Source organism: Hippopotamus amphibius, chromosome 13, assembly GCF_030028045.1.
Source record: "Hippopotamus amphibius kiboko isolate mHipAmp2 chromosome 13, mHipAmp2.hap2, whole genome shotgun sequence".
NCBI classification, from domain to species: Eukaryota; Metazoa; Chordata; class Mammalia; order Artiodactyla; family Hippopotamidae; genus Hippopotamus; species Hippopotamus amphibius.
Window position 1 is genome coordinate 42,627,672 of NC_080198.1, and position 20,067 is coordinate 42,647,738.

Here is a 20,067-nt window from a genome sequence, read left to right on the forward strand (position 1 = left end):
TGGTCCTCCCTGCCTGTCTCTCTGCCTGATTCAGCTATTGGTTATCACAGCTGAAGGTTTCTGCTCTCTTATTTTAGACAATTTTCCTGTATTGAACAAACTAATCGATCTGCTACGAAGAAGTGGCAAACTAGAAGATGCTCCTGCTTTCTTTGAATTGGCCAAGAAGATGTCCAGCCGTGTGCCTTTGGAGCCAGGGTTCAACTACTGCAGAGGCATCTACTGCTGGTGGGTTGGGGTGGATGTGTTGGCAGTTATGTGCAGGAGGCTGTCCCTAACACACACGCTGTGCTTTGCTAGGGAAGCAGAAACTCAGTTCCAGATCAGGAAGCAGGGAGACCAGCTACCCTGCCCCTGCTTTGTGCAGAGTCACAGAGTGGCCCCCTGTGTCCCTGCACTCCCCGAGCCTCGGTTTCCCTGTCTGACGCTTGGTGTTTCTCTCCTCCACTACAGGCACGTAGGGCAGCCCAACGACGCCCTGAAGTTCCTAAACAAAGCACGCAAGGACAGCTCTTGGGGCCAGAGTGCCATCTACTACATGGTGCAAATCTGTCTGAACCCGGACAATGAGATCGTGGGCGGAGAGGCTTTCGAGAACCTGGTGACTGAGAGCAAGTGAGGGCCTGGCTGGCCAGTGAGGGCAGGGGCGGGACCCTGGGGAAGGCAGAGAGAGTGAACCGAGGCCAGGCAAGGGCTAGGCTGGCAGGCCGATGCCCTCCACCCTCCCGCGCAGCATCTGATGCCCACGGCTCCACTGACAGGAAGGAATTGGAGCAGCATGGCATACGCACGGCTGAGAAGCTGCTGCGAGAGTTCTACCCACACTCAGCCTGGGGCCAGACCCAGCTTCAGCTGCTGCAGAGCCTGTGCCTGCTGGCCACCAGGGAGAAGGCTAGCATGGAGGCGGCACTGGGCACCTTCATCAAGATGGCCCAGGCCGAGGTGCGCCGGCTGCCTGAGCAGGTGGGCGGGCCGGTGGGCAGGGGGGGAAAGCCGAGGGCCGGGTGAGACTACCCATACTTCCCACCCCCACAGAAAGACAGCATCCCCGCCCTGCTGGCCATGTCACAGGCCTACTCGCTGCTGAAGCAGATCCCCAAGGCACGCACGCAGCTGAAGCGTCTGGCCAAGGCCCCATGGACGCTGGCTGAGGCCGAGGACCTAGAGAAGAGCTGGCTCCTGCTGGCCGACATCTACTGCCAAGGCGGCAAGTTTGACCTGGCCTCGGAGCTGCTGCGGCGCTGCGTGCAGTACAACAAGGCGAGGGGTGCACGGCCGTTGGGGCGGGGGGCACGTGGGCTTTGGGGACAGAGATGTGGGGGGTAGGAAAGAGATGAGAAGAGGCAAGAGGGTCCCCGTGGACCACAGAGCAGGATAGGAACGCGGAGCAAGGCAAGAGGAGGCGCACAGGGTCTGGCAGCCCTGAGTGGGGAACGTGGAATGGGGAAGAGAGATGAGAAGAGTTCATGAGGTCGAGGGGCGGCGGCGGCGTACAGGGAGGGTTTGGTCAGACCTGGAGAGGCGTTTACAGGTCAGGGCAGGAGGGCTGTGGAGGAAGGGGTCATGCGAGCATGGGAATAGCTGAGAAGAGGGTACAGAGTTCACCCCTCACCAAGGTGGGAGGTGCTGCTGGAGCCCCTGAGTGGTTTGGGTTAATGCACCCACCGCCCATCCCTCGCCCCCACTGGGTCCCACCCTGCTGGGAAGGGGTGTGGCTTCCCCTCCGCAGAGGCTCTGACCCGCTTTCCCTGCAGTCCTGCTGCAAGGCCTATGAGTACATCGGCTTCATCATGGAGAGAGAGCAGTCGTACAAAGATGCAGCCACCAACTACGAGCTGGCCTGGAAGTACAGCCATCGTGCCAACCCTGCCATCGGTAGGGCAGCCAGGCAGGCGCTTGTAGATGTAGCGGGGAGCTGGGCCGGGAGGACCACCATCCTGACCCCACAACACAAGGCCTGTGTTCTGGCTGTTGTGGGAACCAGGGGGGGTTCTTGGGTCATCAGAATGCCACCCATTGTCTGTATTCTCCTTGACCTTGGACAGGCTTCAAACTCGCTTTCAACTACTTGAAGGACAAGAGATTTGTGGAGGCCATTGAAGTCTGCCACGATGTAAGCCCCCAGCAGTGGTGGGGGGTGGGGCTTGTGCAGTGGCAGGGAGCCCTGCCTGTGCTTCACACCCTTTCTCTCTCTGTCCCAGGTCCTCAGGGAGCACCCCAACTACCCCAAAATCAGAGAAGAAATTTTGGAAAAGGCCCAAGGGTCTCTGAGGCCCTAGCTGTGGTCAGTGGGAGCCAGGGTGGGTGGAAACTATCAACCTACAGAAGTTTCACAGAGGGGGTGGGAAGTGGGTCAGTGGAGAAGAGAGTCAGAAAATAACATATTCTTCCCCATTTCTGAATGGTGTGTGGTTTATTTAAATCGTGCCTAATCTGGTCTAAGGGACATCCCAAAGCTTTATGTTTTTAAGGCACAAGAAGCAATTTTGCTGTAGGGAAGAAAGATATCAACCAGCTTAGCTTCCGCTGAGCTCATTGGGCAACTTCTCATGGGCCCCACTTTTATCCCAGACGCTCAGGGGCCAAAGGGGAACAGAGAGGTGGTTTAAAAATACCCTACAGCTATTTTAATATTTTTATGTCGGCCCATACAAGCCTCCCCTCTCCTCTCTGGTCCCCAGAATCCTGGAGTAAAGAAGCAACTACTCCTCCCTGCCATGCTGCCCACTGCGTCCTCCCTGGCAGGGGGCCCAGACAGGCCCACTCTGTCCCTACGTTCTGCCTCCTCCTCCCCAAGTCCTTACCAGTTTGGGACAGGCCTGATTACTCTTGCCTCGGGCAGGAAAATACATCCTAAGAAAAACTAGCTTCCACTTCAGCTTTAGTAAAAGACAGTGACCAACTCATCCTCCATGAACCCTTTTAACACTGAAGGGGACACAAGCAGGGGTCCCTGTGTAGATGAATGATGTTAATTGTAACTGACAAGAGGGTGACAGAGGTCACCTTTGGTGTGCTCCCAATACCTCTCTTCCTGTTTCTCAGGATAGCAATAATGGGTGAAGGAACTCTGAACTGGGAGTCAGGAGGCCTAGAATCTTCCCGTGTGACCTTCCCCTCTATGTGTCCCCATCTGTGGCAGGAAATTAGACTAGATCTCTGTGTTCCCAAATCATGGTACAAATCCCTGCAAACATTTGGAAGTTTAATAACTGTGTGTTTAAATACCTTTATATAAGAGAGGAAAAATAGCACAATAAACTCATGCATTTGTGAGTGCTGTTATGTAGAATGGTTCTAACTGTTAAGCATATTGATATAATTGATGTAAAGTAAAATACTTAGTGTGAGTAGAACACAGATATGGCAGTTTTCTAGAGAAGTTGTCCAGTGACTAAGGTTTGGGAACAGTGAACGGCTGAGGGTCCCTTCTAGGACAGCCAAAGTCTCCCCTGATGGCTTTGAGCCTTGTTTTTATAACATCCCTCTGATATCACATGCATGGCCTTTTGGTATGAGTCAGTGATCCGAAACGTTTTCCCCAGGTTATCACCATCCTTCCTATGGGAAGCCAGCTGCCTTTATTATGATCTGCTTTACAACCAAGTTTCTTGGGGTGGATTATGTTGAGAGAAAAAACCCAAGAAATGACCCTGTGGCCCTAGCTGGGGAATGAGCAGGCTCAGTCCCAGCCATGGGCCGTGGCCATGGGTAGGAGCCTACAGGGGCTTCCAGCCACAGTATTGTGGAGCTGTGGGGGGGCGGCCACCCAGACCCCCAGGCTGGTCAGAGCAGAACCTCGGGACCCTCGGAGAGACCCAGGTTTTGGATCATGTGTGCTGGAGCGATCTGTACAATAGGGCTCCCAGGGGTCCGTGAGAGGGGACACGAAACAACTTGACGTACCAGGATACTCCACCCTGAAACACCTAAGACCTGGCTGTCCCTGCCTAAGCTGGTTCCAGGGACAGGCAGGCCCACCATAGGCCAGACTCCAAGCCACGAGTTCTCTAACAGCCACTCCACTGATGATATGACCACAGGACCATGTCCACACATGTCCTGAGGCAAGAGATGGATACCTAAAGGGTGACAGAACTCGCAAAAGAAGAGGATAAAGCATACAGAAATAGAAGCAGACACATGAAAACAGAATGGGAAGTCAGAGATACGCACCGAGGCTTGCCTGTTCCAGGCACTCCTCTGAGCGCTGGGTGCGTGTGAACTGAGCAAACTTGTGAGGTGAGCAGTGTTATTATTTGGACAGCTCGGGGAACACCAGGCACAGAGAGGGGAAGTTATTTGCATAAGTCACCTCACTAGTTAGTAGAAAAGCTGGGATCCAAACCCTGGCACTCTGGATCCGTGCTCTTAACCAGTAAGCCATAGAGAGGAGATAAGGGGTGCCCAGCACAGGCCAGGGGCAGAGAATCAGAGCAAGAAAAGGGAGATGTAAGTCAGGTCTTTTTAGTGCCCCTTTCTAGCACTCATATAAATCATGATTATTCCTAGAGGAGAGGTCAATCTTGCTCCTCAGGTCCCCAGACTAGGGCTCCCTGGGGCAGGGTGCAGCCTGCTCTTCTGGCCTTTGGCCCAGGCTGCAGGGACAGGTCAGACAGGTCTGGCTGGTACAGATGGATGAGGTTCTGCAGCTTCCGGTGCTCAGGTCCCCAGGGACCTCAGCCACTCAGTCCCACATAAGGCCTGTACCAGCCACATCCCACTGCCTGCCCCCACCTAGAGGGAATGATTTCACCCTCAGGGCCAGGCCCCAACTTAGTGCCGGTGAGTGGGAAGCATGCCCAGACCCATCCCAAGCAGACAGCCCTGTCCCAGAAGACTGCCCTGCTGTGGCTCCCCATCACCGCCCAGGGGACCACTGGAGATGGCTTCATCCAAAGGGAAAACTGCTCCATCTGCCTGGCCAGCCTCTTCTCGCTGGTTTCCTGTCGGAGTTGACTGGCTGGCGTGGAAAGAGGCCCAGTGTGCCCCGCACTGCTATCCCCAACAGTCTCAGTGTCCATGCTGCTCAGCAAGGCCTGTCTCCCCCTTGCCCTCCCTCCTCCCTCCTGAGGGTGTACCTGTGCTCCTGGTCCCACAGGTGTGCTCCCAGATCCACAAACGCAGACCACAGTGTTAAAAATAGAGCCTCTTTATTGGTACCTGTAAGTTCAGGTACAAGGTGTTCCCACAAGCTCGCAGGCTGGCAAGGCCTCCTGGGCAAGAGGGCAGGCCCAGAGCCTGGGCTTCTTGGCACAGACACAGAGAAAAATGAATAAATTATAGTTCTAATACTCAGGGACAATATAGAAATTATAATGCAAAATTCAACATCAGCAAACAAAGGGCATGAAAGCCATAAGGAGCCACCCCTCACCCCTGGCCAACTGGCCTTAGGGTGTGGGCAGGTGGACCAGGCTGGAGTGCAGTGCCGGGAAAGCCCTGAGCGGTCAGGGGTGTGCTACAGGCCCTGAGGCAGCTGCTTGCCCTCGCTGGGCCTCCTGCTTCCCCCTCCTACATTGATGGGCTTGGAATGAAAGCCTTTGGGGAGGGGAGAGATGGGGCAGAGGACAGGAAGGAGAGGGGGCTGCGTGGGGCAGAAGAGGGTTTTGGTCACGGTTGGTCAGCCCAGCCCCTCCCCCTGCCCAGATGCTGTCCCGGGCCAGCCCCTGCTTGCTCAACCATCCGGAGCAGGGCAGCTGCCACGTTAGACAGAAGGCTCGAATCTACGCCTGGTCTACACCAAAGCCCCGGCAAGGGCAGGGCTGCAGGACTACAAGGCAAAGGGACTCACAGGGGTCTGTGCCCCACCCCAACCCTGGCATTGCTTGCCAGCCACCTAGTCTCCAAATAAATTATGGAAATAAATTATAGTCTTCACAGTCCAGAGGATTCAGCCACCCATGAGTCTAGGGCTCAGGGTGGCAGAAGCAGCCATAAGAAGTGGCTGATTTCAGCCCTGTGTGGCTGTCTTTGGGCTTAGGAACGTCAAACAAGACCGAAAAGGAGTCTGCAAAGCTCCAGGGGAGCCACATTTCTTCCTGCTCCTGGCATGGCCATGGAAGTGGAAGAGAGAGTGCAGGCATATGGGGGACCAGGCGGCTGAAAGGAGAAGTGCCCCCCTGCCCCCCTTCAGCATAGAAAGGTACAAAAATAAATAAATCAATCCAGAGTGTTGCATGAGAATTAGGAGTGCCCACGTGGGAGCCAGCCAACGGGAGACGGTTATATACAGACAGACCTCAGGGAGCCCCCAAATGACAACGAAGCAGCAACAGGGCTCTTGGGGCCAGGAAAAGGCACCCTAACCCTCACACAGGCACAGGCTCCACCAGCGACGCCAGGGCAGTGTCCTCAAACAACTGGCCGTCCGTGAAGGGAGCCAGGGCCTCGGCAGCTGGCTCAGACAAGCCCATGAGGGACTCCAAGAAGCAAGTGCTGGCGTCCCCAGGGGGAGAAAAGGCAGGCAGGGCGAAGTGGGGTGCCTCGAGGTTGTCTAGGCTGTCAGACACCTTCCGGGAGGTGTAGTGGGGCCCCAGACTGTAGTCTGGCAGGGCCTGAAGCAGCTCAAAGGAGTTGCAGGAGGACAAGCTGAGGTCCACTGAGCTGCTCTGGCCGGCGTCCGTGCTGGCCAGCACAGAGGGGCCGGGGAGGCTGCCTTCCCCCAAGCCTTCAAGGCCGCTATTGAGGAAGCAGCTGGCATCCAGGTTGGCGTTTTCATCCAGGATGCCTGACATGAGGCTAGAGCTGGAAAAGCTGTGGGTCCAGCTGGCCAGGCCAGCAGGGTCACCGGTACCAAAGATGTCAGCTGGGTGAAAGCAGCTGAGGTTGTCCAGGCTGCCCACACCCCCGTCCTCCTCCTCCTCCTCCTCTCCACCCAGGTCAGAGTCACTGAAGCTCAGGATCCGAGCCAGGCTGTCATCGTCCACTCCGGGCTGGAAGCTGGGGCCAGGCAGGGCCGGGTGGGCAGAGCCGCTGGGGGCCTCGCTGGTGCCCGATGCTGTGGACGAGTCAGTCATGTCGCTGCTGCAGCTGTTGTCTCCCAGCTCGCTGCTCACCGGGTGCTTGGCCAGTGGGAATGGGGGGGCCAGGACCTGCTCGCTGGGGCTGAGTGCGCCGCCCTGGGCTGGGGCCTCCAGCTCCCCAAGGCTCTCGGCCCCCTGCTCCAGCTGCAGGCGGGTGAGTGTGTGGATGAAATGGGTCTGAACTCGTGCCTGATTAAATTCCACACGGCCGTTGGGGTTCTCACAGCCCTCTCTGCAGCAGCCACAGGGGAACGCTGTGTGGTCCATCTGCAGAGAAAGCGGAGGTGCAGGTGAGGCTCCAGCGGAGCCCGGGAGAGCCCCCGACTCAGGTTCGCCTTCCCTCCCTGCCTGACTCCCATACCTGGCACTTGATGCCTGCCAGGCTACAGCTGCAGGTCTCAGGATCACAGACCCTGTCACAGCGACAGCCACAGTCCTCCCGGGACTGGCGCAGGGCCTGCAGCTCTCGCTTCTCCTCCCGATCGATCCTCCGCACGCCCGCGGCCCGCAGCAGAGCCCGCCGCTTCCGGGCTGGGTAGGGCTGGAGGAAGGTCACTTCCTCCAACCGACCACCTGCCATGGCCACGGCCAAGTCCTCCTCCACAGAGGCATCATCTATGGCATCCACTGTAAGCGGCAGGCTGGCCTCTGTCTTGGGTACCCCAGCCTCTGAAAGCTGCATCCAGAGGAGAGAGGAGGGATGTGAGAGGCAGACACAGACGCGGTTTTAGTCCCCACAGCATCGGTCACTCGATAAAAACCCCCACCCCACCCCCCACTCTGGGCTGGGCACTGTGGATGCCATAGTGAATGGGACAGCCAAGAACACGCCCCTCCCCAGTGAGGTCAGGCAGATTCAGGCACCCCACCCCCAGCCCTGCAGCACACCCATCTGCCTGCAGATAACTTGGCAGCAGACCCCGATGAAGCCAATCACAGACCCACAGGCCTCCCAAAAACACAACAAGCAAATCAGCATCCACCCTGACGCCTGTCTCCCCAAGGCTAGGGCTTCAGAGCAACTCCTGGGGCGAGGGCCATGGAGAAGGTCTCCCCACCTTCCATCTCAGCGCCTCCAGCTTCTCCTCCTTCAAGCGTAGGCGCAGCTTCTCTTGCCGTGCCCGGGCCTGCTCCTGCGTAAACTCGGCCAGGGAGAAGCGGTGGCAGGCACTGTGGCGGGGGGCCATACCCAGGGTGCAGCCGCCACGGCTGGGCACGCTGGTGAAGCCCTGGCACCGAGGGAAGTAGAAGACAGTGATGCCATCGAAAGCTATTCGGCCTGGGCGCTTCCGGGGGGCCCGCTTCAGGATGGAAAGGGCTGGAAGGCAGGCAGGGGAAGGGTGGGCATTAGTTCTCTGTGAAACAGGGCCTAACCCCCAGGAGGTGATACTGAACCATCTCTCCTCACACCCCTCACATCCCCAAAAAGAAGTGGATCCGAGTCTAGGAGCAGGCCTGGCTGAGACTGGAGCCATAAAATCCAACATCACCCTATGTCAACACTGGCTCGTTGTTATTTACTAGTCCAAATGCAACCATGTGTAAGATTAAACATCTTTCCCATCTTTAGTAACCATTTACAGGTCCCCTGCACAGTTTTCTATAGTCCTTTTTTTTTGGCGGGGGGGGGGGGGGGGGGTCCGGCATGCAGGAATGCAGGATCTTCGCTCCCTGACCAGGGTTCAAACCCATGCCCCCTGCAGTGGAAGCACGGAGCCTTAACCACTGGACTGCCAGGGAAGTCCCTCTGTAGTTGTTAAAAAATTGACCTGTAGGAGCTTTTTATATATATATTCAGTATTACACATTAATCATCTGTCTAACCTATCTGTGTAACTATTTTTGTTCTTTATTTTTGCTTGTGGGCTTTTGTGAAATAATTTGTAAGGTTTATGTAATCAAAAGTATATTGAGCTTTTCCTTTATAGCTTCTGCATTTTGCAATAAGCTTAGAAAGTTCTACCCTTTATAAGTTATTAAGCAAATTGATTAGTAAGCTATATATTGGCATATTTGATATTTATATTGGTATATTATTGATTTTTATTAGGTTGAACCATAAGAAGTTACCATAAAATAATCAAACCTTGACAATTCCATATATTTAAACTTAATATATTAATTTTGTATCCAGCTACCTGAGGGAATTCCCTTCTAATAGGTTTTCTGTATACATATTCTTAAATTTATCATGTAGTCGACCACCTGCAAATCATGGCAATTTTGCCTGTCCCAATCCAGTATATTTAATTCTCATTCTCTTTGCTAATTGAATTGGCTAGCACTTCCGGAACAATGTTAACTAACAGTGGTGACAGACAATGTCCTCATCTTGTTCCTGACTTAGTGGGACTGCTTCCAGTATTTCCTCATTAATTGTATTGCCAGGTTTTAGGTTGAGACATACATTTTTTAGGGTAGAATGTACTTATTCTTATCATACCAAGGGCCTTATCTAGAAGGACTATTACATGTTATCAAATATTCTTTCAGTATCTGCAGCAGCTCTTATATTTTTCCTCCTCTGACATAATCATTTGGTAAACTATATAATTAGATTTTATAGTATTAAATCATCCTTGTATTTCCAGAGTAAATCCATAGTAATTTAGTCAGTTAATGTACTGTTAGACTCTATCTGCTAAAAATTATACTTTCTCATGTATAATGTGCAGATATGCATGTAGTACATAAACAGACATATCTGTGGTATTAGGACATCACGGTGCAGATGATCAGGGAAAAAATGTCTCAATGGGCTCCTTGGGGCTGGTGGGGTGCAATAATGAAAAATAAGGTTGAGAAACACTGCTCTAGGGCCATCTTCGTCAGTTTGGAATCAGAATTACGCAAACTTGAAAAAATAACTGGGAAAAAACCTTTTCACTACGTTCAGGCAAAGCCAGCCAGCATTTTGCTAGGTGAGGGACCAGCCTGACAGGCCCCGCAGCACAGAAGCATGGGGTGTGGGACTCGGGCAGTTCAGCTGGTAGAGGATAGGGAGCCAGCTGGAGAAACGAAACTGGAACTGAGGGACCCAGCTGGGCGGGAAGGCCCCAGGGCCACCAAGGAGCCCAGCAAAACATGATGACTTATAAGCTGGAGAGTCCCAAGGTCAAAGGTGAATGTAACTGGACCCAAGTACCTCTGGATGGGGCCATTCCCAAGTGACCCCTGTAGAACGGGAAATGGTCAAGGTGGGGAGCCAAGTAGGGAAACTAAAGCTATGGGGACATGACCCCCAGAGGCCGGGACAGCTTCATCGGGGCCCCCCAATTTCATCTTAAGGAAGGAAAGAGGGGTGTGATGGGTTCCCAGGGCGGAAGGACTCACGGGTGAAACTTCGGGGGCTACAGAAGTCACGGTCAGGTAAAGGCATCTGATCCCAGGAGCTCTCCTCATCCGAGTCCCAAGTCAGGGAGACCGAAGAGCTTGGGGAGCAGGAGGGAGAGTGGCGGCCCGAGGAGGACAAAGAGGAGGAGGACGAGCAGAGCGAGGAGGAGTCCTCATCCAGCTGGTCAAACTTCCTCTTCAGCAGCCCAGTCATGGTGGTGAGAGGTGCTCTGGGGTCTGGGCACAGACAGCCTGAAATGGGAAGGGGAAAGCTTTAAGTGGCAGGCCTGAGGGCAGGAGGTGGGCACCCAGCCCTGGTCATCACCTCTCCCGTCCACCCTTCTAGGTGGCCCAGGCCCTCCCTGAGAAGCCCTACATGCCGGGGCCACGTCTCCAGGAGGCTTCTTTGCAACCGACGGAGTACTGAGGTCCAAACCCTCATCCTGAGGCTTGCAGACTCCTACCACCTCTGCCCCAAAGCCTTCCCGGGACAGCACCAAGCACCTCCCCCACTACCTCCTATAACCCACCTACACGCACGCACACACCAGACCAACAGATGGACCAGCAGACTTCAGCCCGGCCACGCTCAGTCCCCGGCAGGAATCCTGGGGGCTGACTCACTGGCTGGGTGATTCACACGGCTGCATCTGTGTGCCTTTGTGTGTGTGAGGCCGGGTGCACGCCGACAGCCTGCACGGCCCTCGTACGGTGGCTCTGCTTCCTCCTCCTCCTCTTCCTCCTGCCCCCAGCACACCCACAGACATGCCGCCCCACACACACCCCCACAACGGGCCCTCGCTCAGGGCCAGGTTAACAAGGGCACTCAGGGAACAGGCTGGCTTTGACATCGGCCCTGATTTCCAATGCACAGCTTTCCTGTGATGGAGCTGCTCAGACTTTCCCTTAGAAACCCCCACCCACAGGAGAAGTCCCCTGCCTCCAGGCCTGACTGTGGGACCAGAGCCACCTGGGCTTCATGTCTCTTTAATATCTCCTGTTTGATCTTCAAAATTTACCTTCATCTTGCCTTCCCTGCCATTATCTAACCCTGTTTATGTGAATTAACTTCCTAGGGAAATTATTTTCTCCCCTTAAAGAAAAAAACCCTCTTCTAGTGAAACTGACCGGCCAAGGCGATGTCCCACGCTCTCCCGTCTGTAGCTCGGTGACTTGGAGCACCCCCGGACACACTGCTCGCTGTGTCTCCCCTTTAAGGGTCTCAGCCAGAGTGCAACCAGAGATTCCCACAGCCTGGCTGGCCTCACCCGAGTGGAGGGGACTTGAGGTTCCTTCCCCTAAATGCTGCAGCAAATAACAGCCCCTTCCACTGCTTGGGAATCCCCAAAGGACGTGCTCCTTCGGGCTTAGCCCAGCTACCTTGTCTCTCTGTGCCTCCTGAGCACTCAGGGCTGGGCCCCAGGAGGTCACCAGGAGGAAGGGGAAACTATGCAGAGGCCCCAGTGCTGGGGAGCCCCTCCCCCACTGCCATCACAGGAAATGAGAGCGAACAGGAAAAACCAACCAGAAGGCTGGCGATCTCCCCTACTCAGGTGTCCTTTCTAAACACCCCTATCCCCGTTTGCCTGGCCTTCCACGAAGTCTGTGGATCCCGGACCCAGGTGGTGTGCTGTCAACCAACTTACTAGATGAAATTCATCCCAGGGGCAGCCTCTCCCCACATGCACATGAGCAGCAAAAGAAGCTCCCCAATTTGCCAACCCTCCAACAACGCCGGGCCCAGGGGAAGAGGACACACAGGTGTTTCCGGGGGCTTCTCGGCAGATAGCTTCTCAGGCTTGGCACCCCTCCTCCCAGGGTCAAACCACAAACAAAAACAACCCAGCTCTCAGCTGACCTGAAGGCTCTCCCAGGAGATGGAGGAACTCATGGCCCAGAGGCAGGCATACACACACATACAAGCAGACAGAGCACAGAGGCATCCAGACACAGAAACACAGACAAACCACACCCACACATCTTGTCCCCACCACAGTCTCGCTGGGAGACCCCATCCTTTCTCAAACTCCAGATGCTGTCTACAGGGTGATGAATGCCTCCCTAATCACACACCTAAGCCTGAGACTCCCCCAAACCAAATGCTCACTTGGTCTCCCTGCCTGGCTATCCCTTAGAAACATAAAATTCTGCAGGCCCCAAATCGAACCCCTTGTCTCTGTTCCCCACCCCCCCATGCCATCTGTTCCTCTTCCTGTGTTCCCTATCTTAGTAACAGCACTGCCACCCACCCAGTTACTCAAGCCAGAAACCTGCAGTCATCCTCAACTCCTTCCTGTCTCCCTCCATCCACATCCCGTCACCCAGTCCTGGAAGTACACATTAGATCATTTAAGCCACACAAGGCCAGGCACAGACTTGGTGGGTATCATGGAGGCCATCCAGCACAGTGTTAAGAGTCTTGGCTCCAGAACCAGACTGCCTACATTTGAACCCTGGCTTGGCTATCAGTTGGCTGGGCGACCCTGGGCAAGTTCCTTAACGTCTCTGTGTCTTCAATTATTTGCCTTACAACCTCACAGCGTTGGGAAGTTTAAGTGAATCAACACGTCAGGTTCTTAGAAGAGTGGTAAATGCTTGGTGAATGCGTCATTCTACATTGAGAAAAAAAGAAAGAGCTCCTGGATACACACAACACAGATGGATCTCACTGATATCATGTTGAGTGACAGAAGCCAGACACAAGATTACATGTGAATGAAGTTCAAGAAAAGGCAAAGCCAATCAGTGATGATATGATTCAGAATCATGGTTATCCAGCAGGTGGGAAGGGCATGCACTGGTGACAGTCATGAGGGAATTTTCCTAGGGGTGGATGTCAGGGGTGAGGGGTGTCTGGAAATGTTCTATGTTGATCTGGGTGGTGGTTCCATGGGTGTCTAAAACATCTCACTGTACACATAAGATTCATATACTCTGTGTATTTTACATATGTCACCTTCAATTCTGAAAGTCTATTACCCCTATGTCTCTGTTCCATGGCTACTACCTATGTCCCCTGCCTCTGCTCCTGCCCTCTCCCCACAGCCACTCTTTACCCTGCAGGGAGAGTGATCTTATTAAACCACTTGTCTACTGCCACCCCCATGCGGAGAAGTATTCCCTAAGGGGAGCCCTCAGGATCAAGTCCACAATTCCAAAAGAGGCTGAAGAAGGCCTGGCTGCTGCCTCCCCTCCAGCCTCATCTTGCAAGCCTCTCCCCACCCTCCTCACTTTATACTCCAGCTGAACTTGCAGTTGCCCAAATGGCCATGACCCGCTCACCTCCTGGCCTTTGCACAAACTGGAATCCAGCCTCACTCCCCTTTAGAAGTCATCTCCAAGAGGGCCTCCCTGAAACCCTCACTCCCCCGCTACTACATGCCTCCCTGGGCTCCTATGGGCGCCGGGATTTCCCCATCACAGCCCTTATGTCCCCTTCCTGTGACGGCCTCACTGCTCATCTCCCTCATGCCAGGCTGAAGGCCTCTCTGCCTGACTGGCACTATGCCTGTGCCTGGAATAGAGTCTGGCACAGAGAAGGCTCCTGAGGACCATCAGAGGTAGGCAGCTGGCGCTGCAGATCAGGTATACACAGAGAGACAATTTAGGCACATGAGGTCTCTGGGGGCCACTGGTCAGTGTGCCCTCCTCCTGTTCCTGTCACAGTTAGTGGGGGGGGGAGGGGACATGCCCATTCCCCAACCTGTGCCTGAAGGTTTCAGCAAGAATGGCACCCAGAAGGGGGTAGTTCTGAGGGCAGGAAAAGGAAGCTCAGGCTGCAGGCAGGTGCCAATGCAGGCATCTCAGGAGGTTCCCCAAGAGTAAACAAATAGAAGGAGTGTTAAGGAAGCAAGTTCAAGCCAGACACCCTGGCTCTGCCTCAGGGATATCTACAGAATGGGAGCTTAAGGTGAAGGGGTTATAAACTCCAAGGCGGCAGACAGGGAAACAGGGACAAGCTACGGCCGTGGTGCAGGTTCTAATGATGAGTACCTAGCAAAATCTGCAGACCTGGAAATGGGAAATCATCTCCTCCCTGACACTGGGGGAGGAGGAAGAGTCCCTGGCCCTTGTGCTCTGCTGCCCCACCTGGAGATCCAGAGGCTAAGAGAGGCAGACGCAGATGAGGCAAAAAGACTCAGCCAGAGACAGGAGAGGCCAAGTCAGAAAAGGAATGAAAGATAGTGAAAGAGTCCAAGAAAAGTGTCAGACAGTGAGTCAGAGGGTGGGGGAGGGGCCCTCAACAGCTACCCAGGAATCAAGATCCCAACTGTGGCACTGTTCCCAGGGTGACTACAGCCCCCTCCAAGGGTCCTGGAGGAAGGAAAAGCAATTCCCAGGAGCTGGCTCAGACAGAAATACCACACCCCCAAGGAGCCCAGGCGACAGGCCCTGAATCAAAGAGAACCAGGCTTCTTCCGGGATCTGCCTGGGCCCTGAGAATCAGGCCGCCCCGCCTTCACCACTCACAGGAGCTGACAACCCAGGGCGAGGGGGGCGCCTCCCCACCCTACTTGCCACAACTATCTACACACTCAGGCCACACTTTGTGATCCACGGGAAGGCCACCTCACCCTGGATACCAAGCAAACAAAAGCTGTTTGGGGGCGGGAATCCCCAGGCCTCTGAAAAGTCACACCAACTCCTCTACAACCTCAGCAGTCCCAATGCCCCAGCCCCCAGTCAGAGCTGGTATTGGGAAGGGGGCAACGTCAGCTGCCTCTACCCTCCTTCAGGAATTTGAAGAATGTCCTTTAACCTGAGAGACCCAGGCCTTGGTCAGGCCAGGCCAGCTCCCCTCAATACCTGGGCTCATGTGACCTCGGACCCTCAGGAACTACTTCCTGGAAGAAGGGGAGGGCACCTCTGAGCACCTCAGGCCCCCACAAGGATTGGATAGAAAAACAGCCAAGGCAGCCCAGAGAGGGCAGGCAGGAAGCCTTGGCACACCCCTCCCCCACCCATCCCTCCGAAAGTGATCCTGGGGGAGGGCACAGTTCCTCGGTCTTGGCTTCCAGGGCCTGGCACTGGGGAGGTTCCAAATGTTTGCTGGCTACATGAGGCAATTGCTCCTGCAGAAGGGAAATTGCACCTGACAGAGAATGCTTCCTCCACCTAAGCAAGGCCCCCTTCACTCCCATTCATTCATTCATTCATTCAACAAATATTTATTGAGCACCTATAACATGCCAAGCACTGTGTCACACACCTGGGCATACAGGAAGCAAGACATAGACTAGTGCTGCCCCCCGTGAAGCTTTGAGTTTAGTCGGGAGAAGTACAATGAGTTACAAATCATGTTGAGTGCCGGGATGGAGGGTGGGAGGCATAGAGCTTCCGGTGAAGACAGGTCTCCAGGAGGAAGAGGGGGTGGGAGGGGTAGAGCTGGGGGTGAAGACAGGTCTCCAGGAGGAAAGGATGGGAAGCAGGAAAAGTTCCAGAGAGAGAGGGCGGCACAGGAAGGGAGAGGGACTTGAAGAGGAAGAGGCAGAGAGATAAGGGGGAAGGGGCAGCCTGGGAGGGGGCTTCGGGAGCCAGGGCGCCAGGGCTGACAGGGCAGGCTCTAGCCTGAGGGCACTGGAAGCCACAGAAGGGTTGAAGTAGGGAGTGACAATACCAGATTTGCATTTTAAAAAGATGGCTCAGCACTGGACAGGAGGGGGGTGTGACCGGTTGGACCAGGCTGCCAGAGTTAGGTGAGAGATGACAGGCCAAAGGCTTAGAAGAAAGGGGAAGGGAACCTGGTGACCTCTGGAGGTGAGGGCCCAAGAAGGGAGTGATGTTGAGGATTTGGGGGTATGCGATGAGTTCCACTCCAGAGGACTGTGAGACATCTGAGTGGAGGTGTTGGGTGGGCAGTGGAACTGGGGAGGGACCCCCTTGTGTCAGGAGTGTGGGCTATGTGTGACTGTGCCAGGGAGCAGGAGTGACTAAGTGTGTGACGGCTGCTGTGGTGTGGGCATCTCAGCAGCGCCCGGCGGGTGGAAGGGCCCCTGGGGAAGGGAAACTGAGGACCGGAGGAAGTATGTGTTGGGAGGGAGCCATGCGTGGGAGAAGCCTACGTGTGCCCGGTGTAGCTGCTCCCGTGACTCACAGCGGTGGCCTCTGCGTGTGACGGTGACTGACAAACAGGTGAGCGTACGACACAATCCCTCCTCCTCCCTCCCTCCTTCCCGGGGTCCGTGACTCACGGAGCCTCACTCCTCGCTCACCCCTCCACTCCCTCCCTGACGGGCGCCGGGCACTCGCCGCAGCCCCGGCACCCGCCCCCGGGGGGAGCCCAAGGAGGAAGGCGACAAATGTCACCTGCTCAGGCCACGCGAGGAACTTCTGAAAAGTTCTCAGGCAACTGGGTCAAAAGGGAACTCACCCACGGCCGCGCGCCCCTCGCCACCCCGCCACCCCGCCACCCGCGCGCAACCCCGGCTCGGCCGCCACCCGCCCCGCGCTCGGGGCGCCGGGGCCTCTTTTGGGGTCCCGGCGGCGGGGCGGGGGAGGGGAGCGGAAAACCTGCGAGGGTCGCCTCCCGGTCTCCCGACCCACGGCGCGCCGTCCGAAGCCGGGCTGTCCCCGCACCGGCACCCGCTCCAAGTGGCGGGGGACAAACGGCAGGGTCCGGGGAGCAGCGCCCCCCGTACGGGACACCCCCTCCCCAAAGTCCCGTCCCACCGGCCCGGAGCCCCCGGTGCTGACCTGCGATCCGGACGCTCGCCAAGGGCAACACCGCGACCCGCGCGTCCCGGCCGGGAACGCCCCCTGCGCTGCGACCCCGCGCTCGCTCGCTCGCTAGCTCGGCCGCCAGACGTCGGCCCAGCTGCCCCTGGCTCTGCGCGTCCGGCAGCGGCGGCGGCGGCGGGAGACTGGCTGCGCCCGGCCCCGCCCGCAGCTCCGCCCTTCTCGTCAGTGGAAAACTCCGGGGCTCACGGCGCTGACGCACGCCGGGCCTCCCGCCCGCCGCCCCGCCCCGCCCCGCCCCGCCCCGGAGGTACCGTACACACCCCCCCGCCAGCAGGCGCGGCGGCCGCGGGCCTCCCTGCGGACTCTGACCCCGCGCCAGCACCGCGGCCGCTCTCGGCCCCCAGCCCGTCCCGCGCCCCTCCGCCGCCCTCCCCCGGGCCCTCTCCCGCACGCGTCTGGAGAGTCGCCGACGCTCCCGGCGGCCCGCGCAGGGTCGGGAAGATCCCCACCTCTCCTCGCGGCCCCCCTTTACAGATCGGTACACTGAGGCCCGGAGCAGCGCGGGGCGTCTGTCAGGCCACCCGGCGGTAGAGCCCAGGCCTCCTACACACCCTAACCCCCCTCCCCCCCGGGGCCTGAGGCAGTTTACTATAATCCCATCAAACGTTCCTTCCTCTGCCCCCTTCCTACCACCCCACCCCCCACCCCCGATCCGCCTGGAAAGTATACTCGGGAGATGAAGCGGGTGGGGGATGGGAGTAGAGATGGGGGGTTGCGGAAGAAGGTCATCCTTGGTCCTGACCTTCACCTCTGCCCATGGGCCAGAGACCCTGCAGAAGCCCCGAGCTAGGAGTTCCTAGAACCAGCTTATTCCCATCCCCACCGCCACCCGATCCCTCTCTTAAAAAAAAAAAAAGGAAAAAAAAAAAAGGCTGGTTTCTTCTGAGCGAGACCCTGGCCACTTAAAATGGCCCGCTGCCGGCTCTGCTCCCGCCAAGGCCTTTCCTGACTAGGGGCCAACTCTCCCACAATTACGGCGCCGGGGAAAGTGTGTGCATGCTCCGGCAGGGAGTTCTGGCCCAGGAACCCACCCTCCGCCCCTCTTCCCAACGGCTGGTCAGATCCTACCCACCGCGCGTGCCCTGGTGCCCTGAGCGTTTCTTCCCTCACACCTTTGCTGCAGGTGTTCCTCTCGCCTGCAACTCCTTCCTGCCCTCTCGCTGCTTACCAGAATCCCATAGCCTTTAAGGTCTCAGCTTGCACTGCCTCCTCCAGGGAGCCTTCGTGGGAGCCTGACCCTCCCCCCAATCAGTCCGGCTCCCGCTGCATTCTGGGTTCTTCTCTGACTGTCCTAGATGAACGCTGTCTGTGACTAGCCCAGCCCTCAGGATTCCTTTCTACCTAACTCCAGGTGGGGGGTGGGGGTGACCTGTCCTGCCTGGATGGCATCTGGGGTAGAGATGATGCTAAGGGTCCCTCTAGCCACAGATGTGTATGTAGAGGGAGCCAGGAGGGGTCTGCCTGCCCTTTACCTTTCCGGAGAGGAACCCTAGGAGGAATGCAGGCTGGGGGAAGCTACAGCCCCTGTTCTCCCCGGATGCTTTGAATGTGTGTACCTGGGGGGCCTGCAGGGGGAGGTGTCTGGACAATTGGAGCCAACCTTATAGTGACTTCCCAGTGCCCTCAGAATGAAGTCTCAACTCCGTGGGGCCTACAAAGCAGGAATAATCAGACCCTTGCCCACTTTTGCAACCTCACCTCTTTCTTCAAACTCCCATCCCCCACTCCCTTCCCTGCTTCTCCATTTTAATGTCTTTAACGTGTGCACTTTTTGTTTGCCCATTGTGCTTGTAACATTGGTACAACCGCGCATAGTTTTAATTTACAAATGAAGTATTCTGTTCTGTACCTCGGTAAGTTTCTTCCACCCTTACCTCTGCACTTCCACCCCCTGCCCTGGATAACTGCACTCCAGCCCTGATTGCTAGCAGTCAGTTTTGGGGTGTGTGGTGCTCATCCTGGTTTAAACTTCCAAAGATACTTATCTCCAGCCTGCACCTGCCTTGCACCCACTTAGTTGTATGGTTTCCTTGTGCATTTCCACGTGAGTAGTCTGTGAACCCTGGGAGGGCAGGGGCCATGTCTGACTATGCTTCGTGCTCATGCTCGGGCTCATTAAGAATGTATTGAATAAACTGTGCAGTAAATGTGTACCAGGAGCTGGGGCTGAAGCAGAGGGCAGGGCTGGAAGTGGGGATGGAAGGGTCATCAGCAGACAGCCGGTACGCTGAAGCCCTGCGTGTGGTTGAGGCAGCTCTGGAGGGAGTCGAAAGGCTATAAAGCTGAGTGTCCTTTGCTAGAGGTGACTCAGCCCTTAGGGCTACAAGACGGGTGGCCACCCACGCACCCTCACCCCCCTCAAAGACTCAGCAGCACTGTCTTCCTGTGGCTGCCGTGTTGTAGACCTTGCTGGTCCCAAGGAATCATTTCTTCCACTGCCTCCTCCTTCCTGCCTCGAATCCTCTAGCTAGGTCCTCAGGAGAAAGGGGGGGTCTCTGTGACCTACAGCGGAGTTTTAGTTTTCTCTGTGTGTGTGTGTCTGTCTGTCTGTCTCTGTCTCTCTCAAGTCTTCCAATTTGTAAAATGAGGGCATTAGACCAGAGAACTCCACTACCTTCAACATTCCTTGAGTTAGTTTCTAGAAGATGCTGCCTGCTGATCAGGGAACTGAGCTGAGTTGAACACTAGAGTTAACGAGGGTCTCTCAGGCTGTCTCAGTTTGCATCCTGCTGGGCTGTGTATGAGGGAAACCAGACAGGACAGAGACCTGGGCAAGGAGTTGGCAAGGGATGGAGTGGGGGCTTAGAGCAGAGAGCCCAATGGGTCCTATGGTTTGGGAGGCAGGAAGAGAAGGAGAAAATAAGAGAAAACATAGGAGAATAAAAAGGAATCAAATAAGTGATGTGTTTTCTCTAGAAAAGCATCTCCCTGTCCTGGGATGGGCTCACCAGATGTTCCCCAGATGTTTTTG

General features: G+C 56.0%; 2 protein-coding genes across 10 annotated transcripts in view; one reads left to right on the forward strand and one right to left on the reverse strand.

Moving 5' to 3' along the window:
• Window positions 1-3,260, forward strand: part of TTC21A (tetratricopeptide repeat domain 21A) — a 29,964-nt gene extending 26,704 nt beyond the window's left edge. For 4 of the 9 annotated variants that reach the window (XM_057705640.1, XM_057705646.1, XM_057705641.1 and 1 more), the window contains 7 exons: window positions 78-228; window positions 454-615; window positions 762-942; window positions 1,036-1,260; window positions 1,755-1,875; window positions 2,046-2,113; window positions 2,682-3,260. In XM_057705640.1, the coding sequence (XP_057561623.1) occupies window positions 78-228; window positions 454-615; window positions 762-942; window positions 1,036-1,260; window positions 1,755-1,875; window positions 2,046-2,113; window positions 2,682-2,867 (1,094 nt within the window). In that variant the 3' untranslated portion in view covers window positions 2,868-3,260. The other 5 variants (XM_057705644.1, XM_057705643.1, XM_057705642.1 and 2 more) reach the window with 5 other exon arrangements.
• Window positions 3,261-5,136: 1,876 nt separating this feature from the next.
• Window positions 5,137-17,237, reverse strand: CSRNP1 (cysteine and serine rich nuclear protein 1). Its single transcript, XM_057705663.1, has 5 exons — window positions 17,052-17,237; window positions 10,359-10,610; window positions 8,084-8,343; window positions 7,387-7,701; window positions 5,137-7,292 (listed from the first exon to the last, which is right to left on the reverse strand). The coding sequence occupies exons 2-5, from the start codon at window positions 10,570-10,572 to the stop codon at window positions 6,312-6,314; spliced, it is 1,770 nt and encodes a 589-aa protein (XP_057561646.1). The 5' UTR covers window positions 10,573-10,610; window positions 17,052-17,237; the 3' UTR covers window positions 5,137-6,311.
• Window positions 17,238-20,067: the final 2,830 nt, after the last annotated feature.

What these genes read in the sequence shown, in the direction of transcription:
- CSRNP1 (XM_057705663.1), bottom strand. Translation starts at nt 10,572, where the DNA reads ATGACTGGGCTGCTGAAGAGGAAGTTTGACCAGCTGGATGAGGACTCC. An exon ending in TAGCCCCCGAAGTTTCACCC is followed by an intron (nt 8,344 to 10,358) that starts GTGAGTCCTTCC and finishes CCTGCCTTCCAG; the next exon opens with CCCTTTCCATCCTGAAGCGG. An exon ending in TGGCAGGCATCAAGTGCCAG is followed by an intron (nt 7,293 to 7,386) that starts GTATGGGAGTCA and finishes CTTTCTCTGCAG; the next exon opens with ATGGACCACACAGCGTTCCC.